The sequence below is a fragment of the Impatiens glandulifera genome, chromosome 2 (genome assembly GCF_907164915.1).
Source record: "Impatiens glandulifera chromosome 2, dImpGla2.1, whole genome shotgun sequence".
Taxonomy (NCBI): Eukaryota; Viridiplantae; Streptophyta; class Magnoliopsida; order Ericales; family Balsaminaceae; genus Impatiens; species Impatiens glandulifera.
Window position 1 is genome coordinate 20,019,890 of NC_061863.1, and position 17,473 is coordinate 20,037,362.

A 17,473-nucleotide genomic window follows, 5' to 3' on the forward strand; every position below is an offset into this window, starting at 1 on the left:
TTGTGAACAAGCCCATTCTTTTAAGAATTCCCTCTCCTTTTATATGTATGTTTCCCTCATTTTCCTCAACATACAGCCGTCCCTTGCATCAAACTCTCAACTTTCCTCTCTCTGCCGTCAACCAAGCATGTCTCTTAGACCAAACGCAAGGACCGAGATTCGTCGGAACCGGTACAAGGTCGCTGTCGATGCCGATGAAGGTCGGAGGAGGAGAGAAGATGATATGGTGGAGATCCGGAAGAATAGAAGAGAAGAGAACTTGCAGAAGAAACGAAGGGATTTTCAAGCAAGTCAGCAGCAATTTGCGGCTACAGTTGAGAACGTCGGCTCCACTGACAGCAAGGTAAAAGAATCATATTTATTCGGTTAGTTGATCTGTTCTAGAATCGAAGTTACCCATATGGGTTTAGGTTTTCATTTCTAGATCCGATGAACTGCCTTATAGTTTTAGGATTTTGAAGACTTTTCCTAGCTGTTCTAACCGTTGTTAACTGCAGTTGGAGAATTTGCCATCAATGTTGGTCAGTATTTATTCGAATGATAGTAATTTGCAATTGACGGCTACTACCCAGTTCAGGAAATTGCTTTCAATAGGTAAGATTTGTTCATCCCTGTAATGCCCTGTAATGCTCTATACATAATATGTAAAAAATATTGAATTTTGGCTTTTCAATACCAGAAAGAAACCCTCCAATTGATGAAGTAATACAGTCTGGTGTGGTTCCCAGATTGATTCAGTTTCTTACAAGGGATGAGTTCTCACAGCTTCAAGTAAGATTGTTTAATCTATGTATTTTATTTGTCTGATGATATGTATTATGTATTGTCTTGTTCTAAATGTGTTTGATTTCTCTAGTTTGAAGCAGCTTGGGCTCTCACAAACATTGCTTCTGGGACTTCTGAGAATACTAAAGTTATTGTAGACAGTGGGTCGATTCCCATATTTGTGAAACTCCTCAATTCAGTGAGTGATGATGTTCGAGAGCAGGTAAATCCTTGTGCATTCACTCTTTATTTCTGGGTAAGTTTTCATTTGACTGTTTTTTTTTTGTCAGGCCGTGTGGGCTCTAGGAAATGTTGCTGGGGACTCTCCCAAATGCCGTGACATTGTTCTTAATGAAGGTGCACTTCTCCCCTTGCTGAATCAACTGAACGAGCATTCCAAGATTTCCCTGCTAAGAAATGGCACTTGGACGCTTTCAAATTTCTGTAGAGGCAAGCCACAGCCGCAATTTGATCAGGTATTTATTTCAATGCTGCTACATCCATCTTTAATTACAGTTGAGTAATAGTAATTTGTTTTGACATGGTACAACAGTTGAAGCCGGCTCTTCCTATTCTCCTGCGTCTTATTCACTCAAATGATGAGGAGGTTTTGACAGATGCATGTTGGGCTCTCTCATATCTTTCAGATGGAACTAATGAAAAAATCCAAGATGTTATAGATTCTGGTGTATGCCCAAGGCTTGTTGAACTTCTAGGGTGAGTAGTTTTTGTTGGTTTTGTTTACTATCTATTGGGTTATTTTTAATTTTTGGTAAATAATTGTTGGTTTACAGTCACCCGACGTCTTCTGTTCTTATTCCCGCTCTTCGGGCAGTGGGAAACATTGTTACTGGAGATGATAAGCAAACACAGGTAGGTACTAAGAAGAACAAGAAGAAAACTCATTTTTGGTTGTTTCAATTTTAAATACTTTTGAATGGCTAATAATTATTGCTTGTGTAGTTTATCATCAACAATGGAGCTCTACCCTACTTAGCGAATCTGATGACCGGAAACTATAAGAAGAGCATTAAGAAGGAAGCCTGTTGGACAGTTTCCAATATTACTGCTGGCAACAAGGAGCAGATCCAGGTAACATTTTATTATTATTATCATAGTCTTGTTAAATATATGGGCATTTTCTGAAAAAACAACCCTTTTGTTTTTAGGGGATAATTAATGCGAAAGTAATAGCACCTATGGTTTATCTTCTTCAAAATGCTGAATTTGAGGTTAAAAAAGAAGCTGCCTGGGCAATCTCGAATGCCACCTCTAGTGGCACACACGACCAAATCAAGTATGTTTGTTTAATGAATAATAATGAATGAAGAAATTGTATTTTTCTTGTACAATAATGAAAAAAAATTAAAAACAACAGGCACCTTGCGAGTGAAGGATGTATCAAGCCAATGTGTGATCTTCTAGTTTGCCCTGATCCTAGGATCGTGACAGTTTGTTTAGAGGGTCTTGAGAATATATTGAAGGTAGGGGAAGCTGAGAAGAATTTAGGACTGACAGGGGATAACAATCTTTATGCTCAAATGATTGAAGATGCTGATGGTTTGGAAAAGATAGAGAACTTACAAAGTCATGACAACAACGATATTTACGAGAAGGCAGTTAAAATCCTCGAGACATATTGGGCGGAGGATGACGATGATGAAGAGATTATGCCACCAGGTATTGCATCTCAAGGAGGAGAAGGAGGGTTTCAATTTGGTGGAAACGGTCAGTTTCCTGTCCCTACTGGTGGTTTCAACTTCAACTAAGAATGAAGGCTGATAGATGAGTATTATGTTTCATTTTCAAAATTATGGATTTTATTTTTGTGAAATGATAGAAAGAAGGACCATGCAGAATTAATTTATTAATTAAACAGCTAGTTATTCTTCTTCTTTGTTCTTGAAGCTCCCTGTTGAGATATATTCATTCATTTGATTTTCTTATCTCAATTAGTTGGGGGGAATTATGAATCACCCTTATAGTCCTTAATTAGTTGTAGTTAAATGCAATATATCTCAACATTTTTCTTAATGATATTTTTTTAGAAAATAATATCATTAAAACTTTATATACACTTGCCAAGATAGAACAAGACTTTATAATGAAATTGTAAACATATAAGAAGATTCTAAAAAATTCACAAGAACACTCAAATAGGGAATGCTCAATGGTAGTAGCCTCACTTAAAAATTAAATTTTTCTCAACTCACTCACTATTTCAACTAGACCATTAGGTTTCATTTGGACTGGATTTTAGAATTAGCAAATTAAGAGGTATTTACTTGTTCCCAAAACATTCATGCTAGAAACTCTTAATTGACCAGTCATTTTATGTTGAAATTAAGCCATTACATGATTTTATTAAAATGAGAATATAAAAATAATATAATTAAATGGATGTGTCTTATGACTAAAATTAAATATTACATTCAATCTTTTACTACTTAAAATGCATTAAATAAAAAAGAAAATAATATTTGTGGGGGGTAAGATTAACTTCTTATATTCAAAAATAAAATATTATATTATTTAATTTAAATGTGAATTAGTAATGTAATTAAATCCAAAAGAGGTATGAATCCGATCTTATACTAACTAGCATGTATTTCGTGCATTTGCACGAATAATAATATAAAAAATTGTGAAAAAATATTACGGTAAAATTTTTATGAGCGGGTCAACCCACAATCCGACCCAAGTATCCATTTACTCTCACATATATCCAAATTAACCACAGCTCTCGATCCGGTAATCCGAACACTTTAAAAATTAAAGATCATTATATATATATAGATTATGAAATTATGGAAAATTGACATTTAATTGATTGAGTGATATTTAATTAATTAATTTGCTAGGGTATAAATTTAAGTGAGTTGAAAATATAATTTTATACATTATCATGTTTTAAATTGTACTATACATATTTTATTTTTGTTTAAAATTACTTTTAATATATTTTTTTTAATTGTTCTTTTATATATTTATTTTTATTTGAATTTATATTCTAACTATTTAAAATGTTATAAAAATATTAATTTGTGTTAAAAATATAAACACATCTCACTTACACGTGGTATATTCCCTTTTTATTTTTCTAAGTAATGTTGCGGACAAAATATTCACATTCGTCTTAAGACGACTTTTTTAACTTAATTCTCAAACGACGACGCGTCTATACTATTTTATTTTTAGACAACGATGTTGCAGAGACGATAGCGATAACGATGTTGTTGAACTAATAGATATATAATTAAAATGTAAATAATATAATAGATATTACAAAATATAAAATATAATATCGTAATACAAAATTCGTAATATTTTGAATCGACCAATTAGACAGGATTTACACCAAAATGACGATTATCTCCTTAACTTCAAAATGATTTGAAGTAAGAATGAATGTAATTTCATTTGAAAACGAAATAAATTTATTAGTTAAAATGAACAATAATCCGAATATTTGTAAGAGGTTCTACCAACTTTTTCATTTTCTTTTACGACATATCAAACGTTTTTTTAGACTAAATGACTAAAATAAAATAAAATTTAACTTAAATAATATATATTAAAAAATATATATATTAGATAAATATTAAAATAGAATGTATTAGAATAAAAATCAAATATATTGTAAAACTTATTATAAAATGAAATGAAATCAAATATGTATTTTATTTTAATAAGTTTGACTAAGTTTAAATTTTATTGTAATATATTTTATTTTATTGTTTATATAATTTATTATTTTGTTAATATATATATATATATATATATTAATAGTTTTATAATAAGTTTGATTTTATTTTTGTTGTAATGTATTTTATTTTAATTTTAGTTGATGTATTTTGAATGTTTATGTAATATATTTTATTTGTTTATATATATATTATTTTGATAAGAATATGTATTTTATTTTAATAAGTTTGACTTATATATTTTATTTTAACTTTTATTTGATGTATTTTATTTTATTTTATTTTTTATATAGTATATTTTAGTTTAATGTTTAATATTTAAATTAATTTTTATTTTATTTTAATATGTATTTTATATTTATAAAATAAAATAATTTGTGAATTTAGAAAAAAAAATGAATAGCTCAAAAAAAAAAATGAAAAGTCTGTAGTTTGGAAAAAATAATATAAAAGATGTGTAGAACAGAAATATATCCCATTGTTATCAGTCAACAAATTAACAGTGATTAATTTTATTGTTAATCAACAATAAATGATAACTGATTTTTGTTGTCAATTAATAATTAATAATTAATAAAGTTAATTAATTTACTAAGTACGCTTAAATACGCTCAAGTGTTAAAAATAATTTTAAAAGAACTAAGTTCACAAATTCAATTTTAACTTAGGCATCAACTTAAAAAAATTAATTAGTGGTCATGGATCATACCACAATTAATAATTTAAATGCAATGATAAAAATGAGTGTTTGATATATTCTTATTCTTTGTTAATGACCAAATTAAAGTGATGTCAATATCTATTTAATAGTTTTATTTTCAGCGAATAAACATTATTTCAAAAGTTACTGAACATAAAAAGTTACAAAAGTTCATCGCTATAATAGTTTTAATTGTGTTAAATCAGTGTAGTTTTCGTTATATCGATGTAACAAATTTAATAACAACCGAAAAACAAGAGACAATAAAATTGTTTTAAAAGAATTGTAATTTTACATTTTTTGTAACAAGATAAAAGATCTCTTTATTTTTCTTTTAACTCACATAATGTCTTCCTGAAATATTGATTCAATTTTTTAGTTAAAATTATATGTATTACCAACATTTTCAACTTTTGGTTTGACCAGTAACTCCATTTATCATTATCCTCTTGTCTCCCTATTAGTAAACTCATTTTCATCTCTAACCCTAAACCCTAAACACAACCCTCAATCACATAAAAAAAATCATCCACGTATATGTTTTTGTATGAACTAAAAATATTCTAAATAAACGCCTACCCTCAATAACAATATCTATTGTCGAATTTTCAAAACGTCTATAGTCTTCTCTTTCCTCGAACATTTCTTTCGCCCTCTTTGTGCTATCACAATGTTCTTTCGCCCTCTTTGTGCTATCACAATGTATTCAATGCGTTGAACTTGATCATCAATATATTTCTCATATAGAAACTAAGTTTGAAAATCCTAACCACTGTTTTTTAATGATGCATGTTGTTCGGTCTTAATCACCTGTGTCTTCCCATGCATTAGTTTTCTCATTCGAGGCAATAGATACTTCTTCATCGAGACATATCCCTAAACTCGATTTTCGGTGTCCACTTCCATATGTGATCTCTCTCTTTTTTGAGTCATCATCTATAAGTTCTTCTAAGGACTCTACCAACACACAATTATCTAACCCAGCTTCCACCTAGAGGCCTTTGTGGTCTTCACATAATCCGTCAAGCATTACTTGAATGTTAATATTCATTTATGTAACATTTACCATCAAGGCAACAAGACCATTCTTTGAATGTTAATATTCATTTCTATGACAATTACCATCAGGGCTGAAATATCTTTTCTGCAATCTTATAACTCTTTGCTCCTACATATATAAAACAAAGTTATTCTTTTTTTGAATTGACGTTTCTCCCTTTCCTTTCCACACATTGACAACATCTGCTTCCTCCCGACAATAATCTTCAACTATGTTTTTTTTGTAAAATTTCGACGCTTGAATTTGCTATCATACCCGACAACTAATTGATATCTCCAAACTGAGGTACATTGCAACTGTCCACCATGTTGTCTTGTTAAAGTATTTTATTAAGTTTGTAATTTATATATATTAATATTAACGAGAATAACAAAAGATAAAGAAAAGAGAAATTAGAGATACAAATCTTTTCCAAATGAATTTGAAGTGTAATAGGTCAAAAACGTGTAGTTCTCAATTGAAAAACTACTTACTACTACCTATACAACCTTCCTCCCTCATAGTAATCATTCTCAAAAGTATGTATAGTCTAGTCAGTCAAGACTCATAATAATTCTGTGTACAAATGCCGAATAGTGTTTTTAACTAACCTTAGGATTTCAATCAATTAATAATATTTCCATATTCCTTCCCACTGTTGTCATCCACTGAAACAAAGCCTTTCAGGTTTGCAAATGAATGAATGAATGGATGGATTAGAAGAGTATTGTCTTAAGGATTAAAAGAAACAACATAACCGCGCACATAATAATCAGAATTGTCGCACACATCACCATCCCACCTTGTTTTTGAGATCTCTCTGCCTGTAATAAGTAAATCCCATCTCATTCAATTCAATTCAATTTCAGTCACCACCAGATAGATTATTATTATGAAATACAGCATGATTAACCTTCTGAAGCTGCTCGAGCCCTTTGTCAACCGATGCTGCAACATTCTGGATATTGTAGTCTATTCTGTCTACGATACTGCCCTGGATAATTTTTTATTTACAAAGACTAAGCACAAAACTCAATCAATCAATTTACACTCAACTTATAAAAATAGGGGACTTGCCTGATCAATCACAAGAACTGATAGATCTTTCATTATTTGAGCTACTTCATTTACTGATTCCACCACCTATATCACATCACAATCAGCAGCAGCAGCCTCTCATAATAACATCTTCTGCATCCTCTTATTATAATTTACCCAAATACCTGTTGGATCTCCTTTTCTCTTTCAGCTGTAAATGCCTCGTTTTTCCTTAACTTGCTCATCTGATGCTCACTAAACCCCTACAGTATAACATTAATAAAATCAATCCAGTTACCATCAGTTCTTCATGATACATTGACTGAAGAAATTTGTAAGTTTGTACATGATGGAGAACAAGCTCTTACCAGGTCATCGAACTCATCATCTTCCCTTTTGGAACCATTTAAGTTCATTTCTATATCAACTCCATCAGCACCCTACATTACAATAGACTAGGTACTAAACAACAATAGGAGAAATAGAGCAATCTTCATTAGCGAGTAAAATATTCAAATAGAAAAAAGTAGTTAGTTCTAAGGAAGGAATTGAACAAGCAATGACAGCATTAAGACTGAACCTACATAACTAGTGATTTTGTCCAGCAAGGCATACATGGTACTACCCCACACTTACCTCTTTTTGCTGCTGAAGCCGTTTCAAATAAGTTGACTGTTTCTTTCGAAGTTCTGTTGAAAGGCTCTCAAGGTCAGTTGCTAGAGCACGCTGCAACAAAACACAAAGTATAGTAAGACCAGTACTGTAATGCGTGTTGGAGGAAAAACAAGAGTAGAAAGAACCATTTAAGAAATTCCAGTTGGGAATTAACAAAGATCAGTTATTTAGTACAAAACTGTAGTAAATTGCTTAGATAATATGCTACGTTCAACTACTCCTATCATAAACAGCGAAGAAAGAGGAGATGATGTCAATAGTCGCTTTTACCTGTACATTCTTCCTAATGTTTGAATCCTCAGAGGGGCCACCAGACGAAAGTCTCTGTAATCTCTTCTCTGATATTCTCAAAAGATCAGTTATTTCATGTGTAAGAACCTCAATCCTCCGTTGATCATCTTTACCATCACCAAATGAAGGCATTAAAGCTTTGGCATGAGCCTTCGCAAGCTCAGACATTTTCAAACGGGCACGTTGGATATTAGCAGATACTTCTTCTGATATGTCAACCCAAGCTGGAGGTAGACCCACAGTAAGTGCACCTCGACTGCATTGATATACAAAAATATTAGGTAAAACTTTCTGAAATGCCAAAAGTACTGGATCAAAGGAAGGTTCAATATCCTAAGTTAGCATGTACAGTATGGTCTAAATCTACATGCTAATTCCATTCCCTATTTCAATTTAAGATACATGCCTAATCAACAGTTAGTGTATTACACATATCCAACCCCAGAAACAACTGGAATAATATGATTGCGAAAACAATGGTTAGCATCATTCCATCCAAATCAAACCAATACTAAATATTATAGATTTTGCACTTAGTTCTTTGAATAATTAACACACTTGGTAAACTGCATTATATTTAGCTTAACTGTACATTGTAAGTTCGCATTCTCACTCCAATCCAAGCAATGTACTCCAAAAACAGTTCTTTTTCTTTCTTTTTTTTTGAGGAATAAACTCAATTTTGTATAGTGTATATGTTTTGCAATTGGGAAAGGGCGAGATATACCTGGAGCCACCAGGGTCATCAGTACTTAGAGGAGCATAAGATCGATTTGGATTGAGAAGAGAAACATTGGACAATTCAATGACTGGTCCACCCGAGGCGGAGGACGACGCCGACCCATAATTAGACGGAGCTCGAACGCTCTTCAATGCATCTCTGTACTTCCTAAACAATATAGTCCTGTTCCTCGTAGCCATTTGATGACCTAAATTCAACTAACACGAAAGATCTACACAGCCGAGTGACCTTCTCGCAGCAGATCTGAAGACAGCCAAGCAAAAGGAGGGCGCCTCATGCTGTCTCTGTCGACCGATAAGCAAATCATAAAGGTAAGAGATTTCAATCGAAAACGTTGAAGGGTAGGAGTGATTTCCAGCGATCTCTTCTCCGACTCTTCTTAATGGTGGATCGGAAACGAAAGATAAACCCGGTGCCGGTGAAGTCAAGGGATTTTGGTTCAGTTGACAGTTGAGAAACGCTGGTGTATGCCTGAATGTTTTTCTCTTATTAAATAATACTACTCACTATTTTATCAAATATATAATAATAAAATAGAATTATTTTTAAGAATTAACAAAATAAAATATGTAAGTTATTTTTGTTTATATTTAGATTATTTTTTTTATTAAATTAAATAAAATTTAAAGTAAAAACAAATGATAAAAATTATTTTTAGTAAATTTTTAGATCAAGTTTGAATTTGTTTTTTGATAAATTAATTTTTGCAATATATATATTTTTTTTGATTTTCACCCATTTAAATTATTAAATCGTATTTAAATATATGTTTTTAGAGGTATTTTTTTTTCAACAAATCATACAAATAGTTGAATAACAATGTTTGGCTATAAGAAAAACATTGTTCTTAAAAATAATTTAAAAACAAAAATTAAATACAATTATAATTTTTACATAAAATATAAATAACAAATCAAAATAAAAATAAAAAATTTCACACAAATTTAAAATCTAGTTTATAAAAATATATATTTTTTTATAATTTTATATAACATTTTCATCGCATCACGTTTTTAATAACTCTGGTATCTTAACTGAGAAAAAATCAATTTTAAAATGTCTTAATATGACTTCATATTATGGCGAAAACTAGTGTTTTATAATATATTTTTTTTTATCAAATTTTCTAATTATTATCATTTGATAGATTGAGCTATAACCTTCCATATAATATTTTAAGTTTAGAAAATCATTATAGTGATTCTCTACTTTTATTTCGGAACGTAACGGTTTAATTGACCATTATAATAAAATAAGAAATTTTTTTAATAGTTTCTATAGATTTCATATAGTGATCTAAATTTCTCAATTAAGTATTGAGAAATCAAGTAATATATTGATAATACACCAAGATATAGCAAGCATGGATGCATAATCATTCAAAGTATAACCAACAACAATTTACAATGCAACCAAGAATGTTCTTGCAACAAAAAAATATAAAGAAAATCATATGTATGGGCGATTATGGAAGGCAAATGAAATCACAACGGTCTAGTGATCCAAAAAAGAGAAGACAACATATTCTCTTTCACTTTCAATAAATAGGATTTTTAATAAATTGATGATCGAAATAACTTTATACAAAAGATTCATGGGTGATCGACGACCAACTGATCCGTCCGGCTGAGGATCCTGATAACAAAAGAATGGGTGAAGATGACCTAATTGAAGACATCAAATTCACAAAAACACCCATCTGGATGCAGATCCAGCATCCATGGTCTCACACAGAGACTAACTATATAAGAAGAATAATATATAGAAATTTTCTTTAGTCCTAAATTCATGATTCTAAATAAATACATATTAGATTTCCTTTCAGGTTTTAATCTATAATCCTATAGATCGATAATATCTAACATGCATGAATCACAATCCTAATACATAAATTTCTCTATGTCCATAAGTTGATTAAACAAGCGGAAGCGTACCTGAATTCATGATGAAGATTTTTGAGTTTGGGTTTGCTCTTTCGATTCTCCAAGCGGTTTTCTCCATTCTTCTCTCTTACGATGGAGGTTAATGAGAAAATGAAAACTAGCGACTTGTGAATCGGAGAACCACAACCCTTTTATATTATATTTTCTTTATTTATTTATTATTTAAACATCATAAATAATAAATAAATTGACGGTTTCTACACATAACCGTTCCGTACTATTAATTATATTAATCATGACATGCTATAAATTCAGCGGCCATAGTGGAAGAAGCAATGAGTGTTTGTTTAACACTTTTCCATGAGATTGCTCCTCCAGCAAGCATGAAGATATAACCTGAAGTGGATCTCCGACTGTCTTGGCATCCAGCAAAATCCGAATCCGAATATCCAACGATCTCCAGTTGGTTCGATTTCTTATATGTGAGCATGTAGTCTTTAGTTCTTTTCAAATAACGCATAACCCGCTTGACTGCTACCTAGTGATCCATACCAGGGTTACTCAGATATCTGCCTAACATTCCGACAATGTATGCCAAATCTAGTCGAGTACAGACTTGTGCATACATCAAACTTCCTACTGTAGATGCATAAGGAATTTTCTGCATTTCTTTAACTTCAAGATCATTCTTAGGACATTGTTGAAGACAAAATTTGTCTCTTTTAACAACGAGGGTGTTTCCTGATTTACAATCCTGCATGCCATATCTCTTTAGTACATTTTCATTGTAACTCTTTTGTGACAATCCAAGTATACCTCGAGAACGATCTCGATGTATCTGAATTCCTAATACAAAAGAGGCATCACCAAGATCTTTCATTTCAAACTTAGTTGAAAGAAATCTTTTAGTTTCATGCAGTACGCCTGTATCATTGCTAGCGAGCAATATATCATCAACATATAAAATCAAAAAAATATGTCTGCTCCCACTAAATTTGTGGTATACACAATCATCAATTAAATTACTCTCAAAACCAAATGAGATAATAATTTCATGAAATTTGTGATACCATTGACGAGAAGTTTGCTTGAGACCATATATGGATTTCTTTAGTTTACAAACCATTTTGTTTGGATCTCACATCACAAAATTTTCTGGTTGGTTCATATTGTTTCATCAATATTTCCATTTAGAAACGCAGTCTTAACATCCATTTGGTGTAGCTAAAGATCAAAATGCGCCACTAATGCCATGATCGTCCTAAAAGAGTCCTTTGTCGAAACAGGGGAAAAGGTTTCTGTAAAATCAATACCTTCCTTTTGAGTGAAACCCTTTGCAACAAGATGTGCCTTATATCTTTCTACATCACCCTTTGAATCCTTTTTGGTTTTAAATATCCATTTACAACCAATAGGTTTCGCACCTTCAGGTAATGAGACTAGATCCCAAACGTTATTGTCTTCCATAGACTTAATTTCTTCATTCATGGCAATAATCCATTTATGAGAATTAGAACTATGCATTGCTTGATGTAAGTTGATAGGATCATCTTCCATCATTTCAACGCTATCCTCATGTTCTTGGAGAAATACAATATAGTCATCCGAAATAGCATTTCTTCTTTCTCTCGTGGATCTCCGTAATGACATTTGTTCTTGAGGTTGTTGAGTTTGTTCTTCAGGAATGTTTACCTCATTTTCAATGGGAAGATTTGTATTATTGTCTTGAAGTTCTGGAATTGCTTCTTGATTAATATCATAAATAAATTCATGATTATCATCAGAAGCAATTATAGGAATTTGAACAAATTCCTCTTCAAATACAAATTCGTTAGTATTTCTCCCCTCAAACTCAATATCCTCAAAGAACACTGCATTTCCCGTCTCAAAAATAGTTCTGTTCGTGGGAACAAAAAACTTATAACCCCTTGATTTCTCAGAATATCCAATAAAGTAACAACTAACTATTTTGGAGTCCAATTTCTTTTCATGAGGCTTATAAGGCCTTGCTTCTGCTGGACATCCCCAAATATGAAAATGCTTTAGGACTGACTTTTTACCGGTCCAAAGCTCATAAGGAGTTTTAGTTGTTGCTTTAGTTGGAACTCTATTGAGAATATATGCTGTAGTCTTTATTGCTTCTCCCTAGAGAGATTCCGGTAAAGTAGAATGAGAAATCATGCTTCTTACCATATCTTTAAGAGTTCTGTTTCGTCTCTCAGATACACCATTCATGCGAGGAGAACTTGGCATAGTGTATTGAGGTACAATTTCACATTCTCTAGGAATTTAGCAAATGGTCCTGGACGTTGTTCTCCTGATCCATCATATCGACCATAGTATTCACCACCACGGTCAGATCTGATAGCTTTAATTCTTTTACTAAACTGATTTTCTACTTCAGCTTTGTATGCCTTAAACACGTCCAGTGCTTGGGACTTCTCACTAATGAGATAAAAGTAGCCATATCTTGAATAATAATCTATGAACAAAATAAAATATCGTTGACCATTCCAAGAAGCCGTAGGGAATGACCCACAAATATCAGTATGAATGAGTTCTAAGACGTCTGTAGTTCTGTTGGCACCCAATTTCCTTACGTTTGTTTGCTTTCCCTTAATACATCCAATACAAACCTCAAAATTGGAAAAATCAAGAGAATCAAGAATTCCATCATTTACAAGCCTTTCAATTCTGTGTTTAGATATATGACCTAAATGCTTGTGCCAAATTGATGCAGAATTTTCATTTGTTAATTTTCTTTTAGTACCGCGATTACTTGTATGCAAAGTTTCATTATATGAGGCAATTGTATCAAGTAAATATAGATTATCATAAACTGACAAAGAACTATTTGCAATAATATTTGAATTTAAAGAAAGACTAAACTGACCATTTCCAAATGAACAATAATAGTCAAATTTGTCCAAAACAGAAATAGAAACCAAATTCCGTCTAAAAGACGGTACAACAAAAGTGTCATTCAAATCCAAATAAAAACCAGTTCTTAATAATAATCTAAAATTCCCAATAGCCTCAACTTCAACTAATTTGCCATCGCCCACAAAAATGAATCTTTCATCATCACTTGGCTTTCGGCAGCTCAGGCAACCCTGCATAGAAATACTAATGCGAGTAGTAACACCAGAATCTACCACCAAGTGTGACTCGGTACTGAAGTTAAATTAACCTCAGAGCAAACTAAAGTAAGAGATTCACCTTTCTTTGCACGCCATGCGTGATATTTGGTGCAGTCCCTCTTCAAGTGTGTGGATTACCGACAAAAGAAACAACTAAATTCCTCATTTTCTTTAGTTTGTTGTTTCTTTTGCACGGGACCACCTGCAGCTTCTTTAGGGTTCTTCCTTTTTTCTTTTTATCTCTGAAATTACTTCCTGAAGCCAAATGAGCACTTTCAGTCCGATCTTGCTTCAATCTCTCTACTTCTTGCACACAATATGAAATTAACTCATTAAGAGTCCATTTCTCCTTCAAGTTATAATTGACCTTAAACTGATTAAATTGTGCAGGAAGAGAGATCAAAACCAAATGCACGAGCAATTCATCAGAAAGCTCTAACTTTAGTGCTTTTAGTTTTGAAGCAAGGTGAGACATTTCCATTATGTACTCCCTTATGTTTCCTTTTCCCTTATACTTCATTGTGGTCAAACTCGCAAGAAACGTGCTTGTTTCAGCCTTATCGTTTTTTGCAAAACGTTTCTCAATTTCCTCAATGAATTCCTTAGCATTAGTGACTTCAGAGATATCACCCCTAAACGTTTCTGGAATTCCTCGCTTAATGATCATTAGACACATGCGATTTGATCTTTCCCATTTTTAAAGGTCCTGTTTTTCAACAAGGGAACCTTGATCCGTAATAGTGGGTTGATCAATCCGAAGTGCAAGGTCTAAATCCAAACACCCGAGGATAATCAAAACATTTTCCTTCCAATCCTTAAAGTTATTTCCATTCAGTATAAGAATAGAATTGACATTGGCAGATATTGTAGATACAGAAGCATTAACTGAAATTAAACAAAAAAAATACTATGAACACATTTTTCACATCTTGATTAATAAATTCACATTGAGATTTTTCCATCAACAAAAAAAAATCTAGCACAACATTAATATTTAGTCTTTGGACAGAAATATTAACTTGTAAGTGATATTTTGTGCAATGATCAAATACTGACAATAAATCCTGTCAAACAATGATTCTATCTTTGGATTGAATTATTGTTCACATGAAACCGAATAATCGTCACATATTCATCATCACAGGTATTCTGTAAATCGGCCCGACAATATTAATCTATCTTTGGACCGATATAATATCCGCATGAATTACAAATTACAAACGTACTTATCATTTAAAATCTATATACCGAATCAACATTCACAAGATAGATTACTTTGGTAATATGTTGTTTCAATTGATTGGTTAGAATAATAAACTTATTAAATCTCAAAAAACCGAATTAAATTTATTAATTAAATTCTTAATTCCTTAAATTTCTTAATTATTTTCTTAATATTATTTTATTTACGTCATAATATTATGAAAGAGATACATAACCTGTATATATATATTTTAAATATAATTCTTTAAAAAAATAAAAAAATATATAATTCTTTAATTATATTTTTATGCTCCAAATAAATAAATATATATGACATAATAATTAACTATTTTATATATATTCAATAATATATATCTCCTTATAAATCCAGTTGTCTGTAAATACATATATTTAATAATATATATATATCCTTAATTATAGGTTATGTGATTTATTTATAATAAAATCTTTATTAATTAAATAAATAATTAAATTTCTCAACTTTTCAAAACTCCGTACATATATATTTAAATAAATAATATCAGTCAAACTTAATCTTTAATTAATTATTTATTTAAAAAAAAATAACCAGAATCGCAAACCCTAAAAATCATTCTTCTTCAAATCATCATCTTTACTACGATATCTGAATTCATGATTTAATCATAATATGATATCATAAAAAAAATCTTAATATCAACAAACTAACATAGAGATTGGCTCTGATACCAATTGTAGAAATTTTCTTTAGTCCTAAATTCATGATTCTAAACAAATACATTTCCTTTCCGGCTTTAATCTATAATCCTATAGATCGATAATATCTAACATGCATGAATCACAATCCTAATACATAAATTTCTCTATGCCCATAAGTTGATTAAATAAGCGGAAGCGTACCTGAATTCATGATGAAGATCTTTGAGTTTGGGTTTGCTCTTCCGATTCTCCAAGCTGTTTTCTCCCTTCTTCTCTCTTACGATGGAGGTTAATGAGAAAATGAAAACTAGCAACTTGTGAATCGGGAACCACAACTCTTTTATATTATATTTCTTTATTTATTTATTATTTAACCATCATAAATAATAAATAAATTGACAGTTTCTACACATTATATTAATTATGATTAATTATGTGACTTATTCAATAAAAAATAAAAAATACTTAATGATCACTTTATTTTTATTGAATTCCGAATAAAAATAGCCCAAACACATTATTTATATTTATTAGTCCAATAAATCTAACATGTCGACCCATAAATAAAAACAGATGCCATATTTTATCATTGTAAATGCATCTTAGACTTTGTTAGACTTCGAATCGAAATAGATGTCGGTATGCATCAAAATAACTAGTGAATCAAGTATTTGGATAACATTCAAGTAAAAAAAACTCGAAGATGTATGTTTCAAATGTAAAGTAAAATATGGCATAACTGGAAAAAAATGCAATAATAATACATAATCTCCATACAACTTTTGAATGAAAGCGCTACAAGTCTTATTCCAAATTATGCCAAAATAAGCCGTCCATGAGCTAACCTATCGCTTTTGTCAAACAGGAAATGAGTTACATGCACGGAACATATATAGGAGAAGATAAAATAACACTTGGAGACAAAAATATGCGAACCTTCAAAGAACAACTAAAGATGAAATAACAGAGTGATGTATGTGATCTAATTAAGTCATATACTTTATTTAAACTTGATACAATCATTTCAAAATAAAATCATATTAATAATCTAAAAATTACTAAAGGGAATTACGAAAAGAAAATTTTAAAAATGAAAAATATCAAGGAGAATGTAGTAAGTTTAGTATGAGAAATACAATGGAGGTAAATATGAACCAACATGTGGATGAATTAAAACAAAATGTTTTTGTTTCCACAATAAACCCACCATCCTAAATTTTACGTGAGAGCATTAACAACCTAATAGTTATTAGTGTGATTCCAAATACAAACCAATACATAGATAAAGGAGGGAATCAATCTGATACACAACCATTTTTCTCCTAAAACACTGCAAGTAAGACTTTAGAGCAGAATATAAAAGTTATGCAATTAGATAATCTAGCTGAGGCGAGATCAAACAAGAGGAAAGTGCAAACTTTATCAAAAATAACACTCAAAAGTTCAAAACTCAAGACGGATACAACCTATGATAACGACGCGACTTCAATACATTGTCATAAAAAAGTAAATAAATTGAATACGGGAAAAAAAATGAACACTACCTATTGAACATTTGAAACGAAGATTCAGAAGTTGGTAGATACCCACAAAG

General features: G+C 31.1%; 2 protein-coding genes across 2 annotated transcripts; one reads left to right on the plus strand and one right to left on the minus strand.

Moving 5' to 3' along the window:
- Positions 1-58: 58 nt before the first annotated feature.
- LOC124925578 (importin subunit alpha-1-like) lies at positions 59-2,662 on the plus strand. The gene is made up of 10 exons (XM_047465620.1): positions 59-343; positions 498-594; positions 680-771; positions 857-988; positions 1,056-1,241; positions 1,319-1,482; positions 1,560-1,638; positions 1,729-1,857; positions 1,935-2,062; positions 2,144-2,662. The coding sequence occupies exons 1-10, from the start codon at positions 128-130 to the stop codon at positions 2,532-2,534; spliced, it is 1,614 nt and encodes a 537-aa protein (XP_047321576.1). The 5' UTR covers positions 59-127; the 3' UTR covers positions 2,535-2,662.
- A 3,949-nt stretch (positions 2,663-6,611) lies between these two features.
- LOC124925579 (syntaxin-43-like) lies at positions 6,612-9,422 on the minus strand. The gene is made up of 8 exons (XM_047465621.1): positions 8,940-9,422; positions 8,192-8,468; positions 7,883-7,972; positions 7,615-7,686; positions 7,432-7,509; positions 7,286-7,351; positions 7,122-7,202; positions 6,612-7,032 (listed from the first exon to the last, which is right to left on the minus strand). The coding sequence occupies exons 1-8, from the start codon at positions 9,131-9,133 to the stop codon at positions 6,925-6,927; spliced, it is 966 nt and encodes a 321-aa protein (XP_047321577.1). The 5' UTR covers positions 9,134-9,422; the 3' UTR covers positions 6,612-6,924.
- Positions 9,423-17,473: the final 8,051 nt, after the last annotated feature.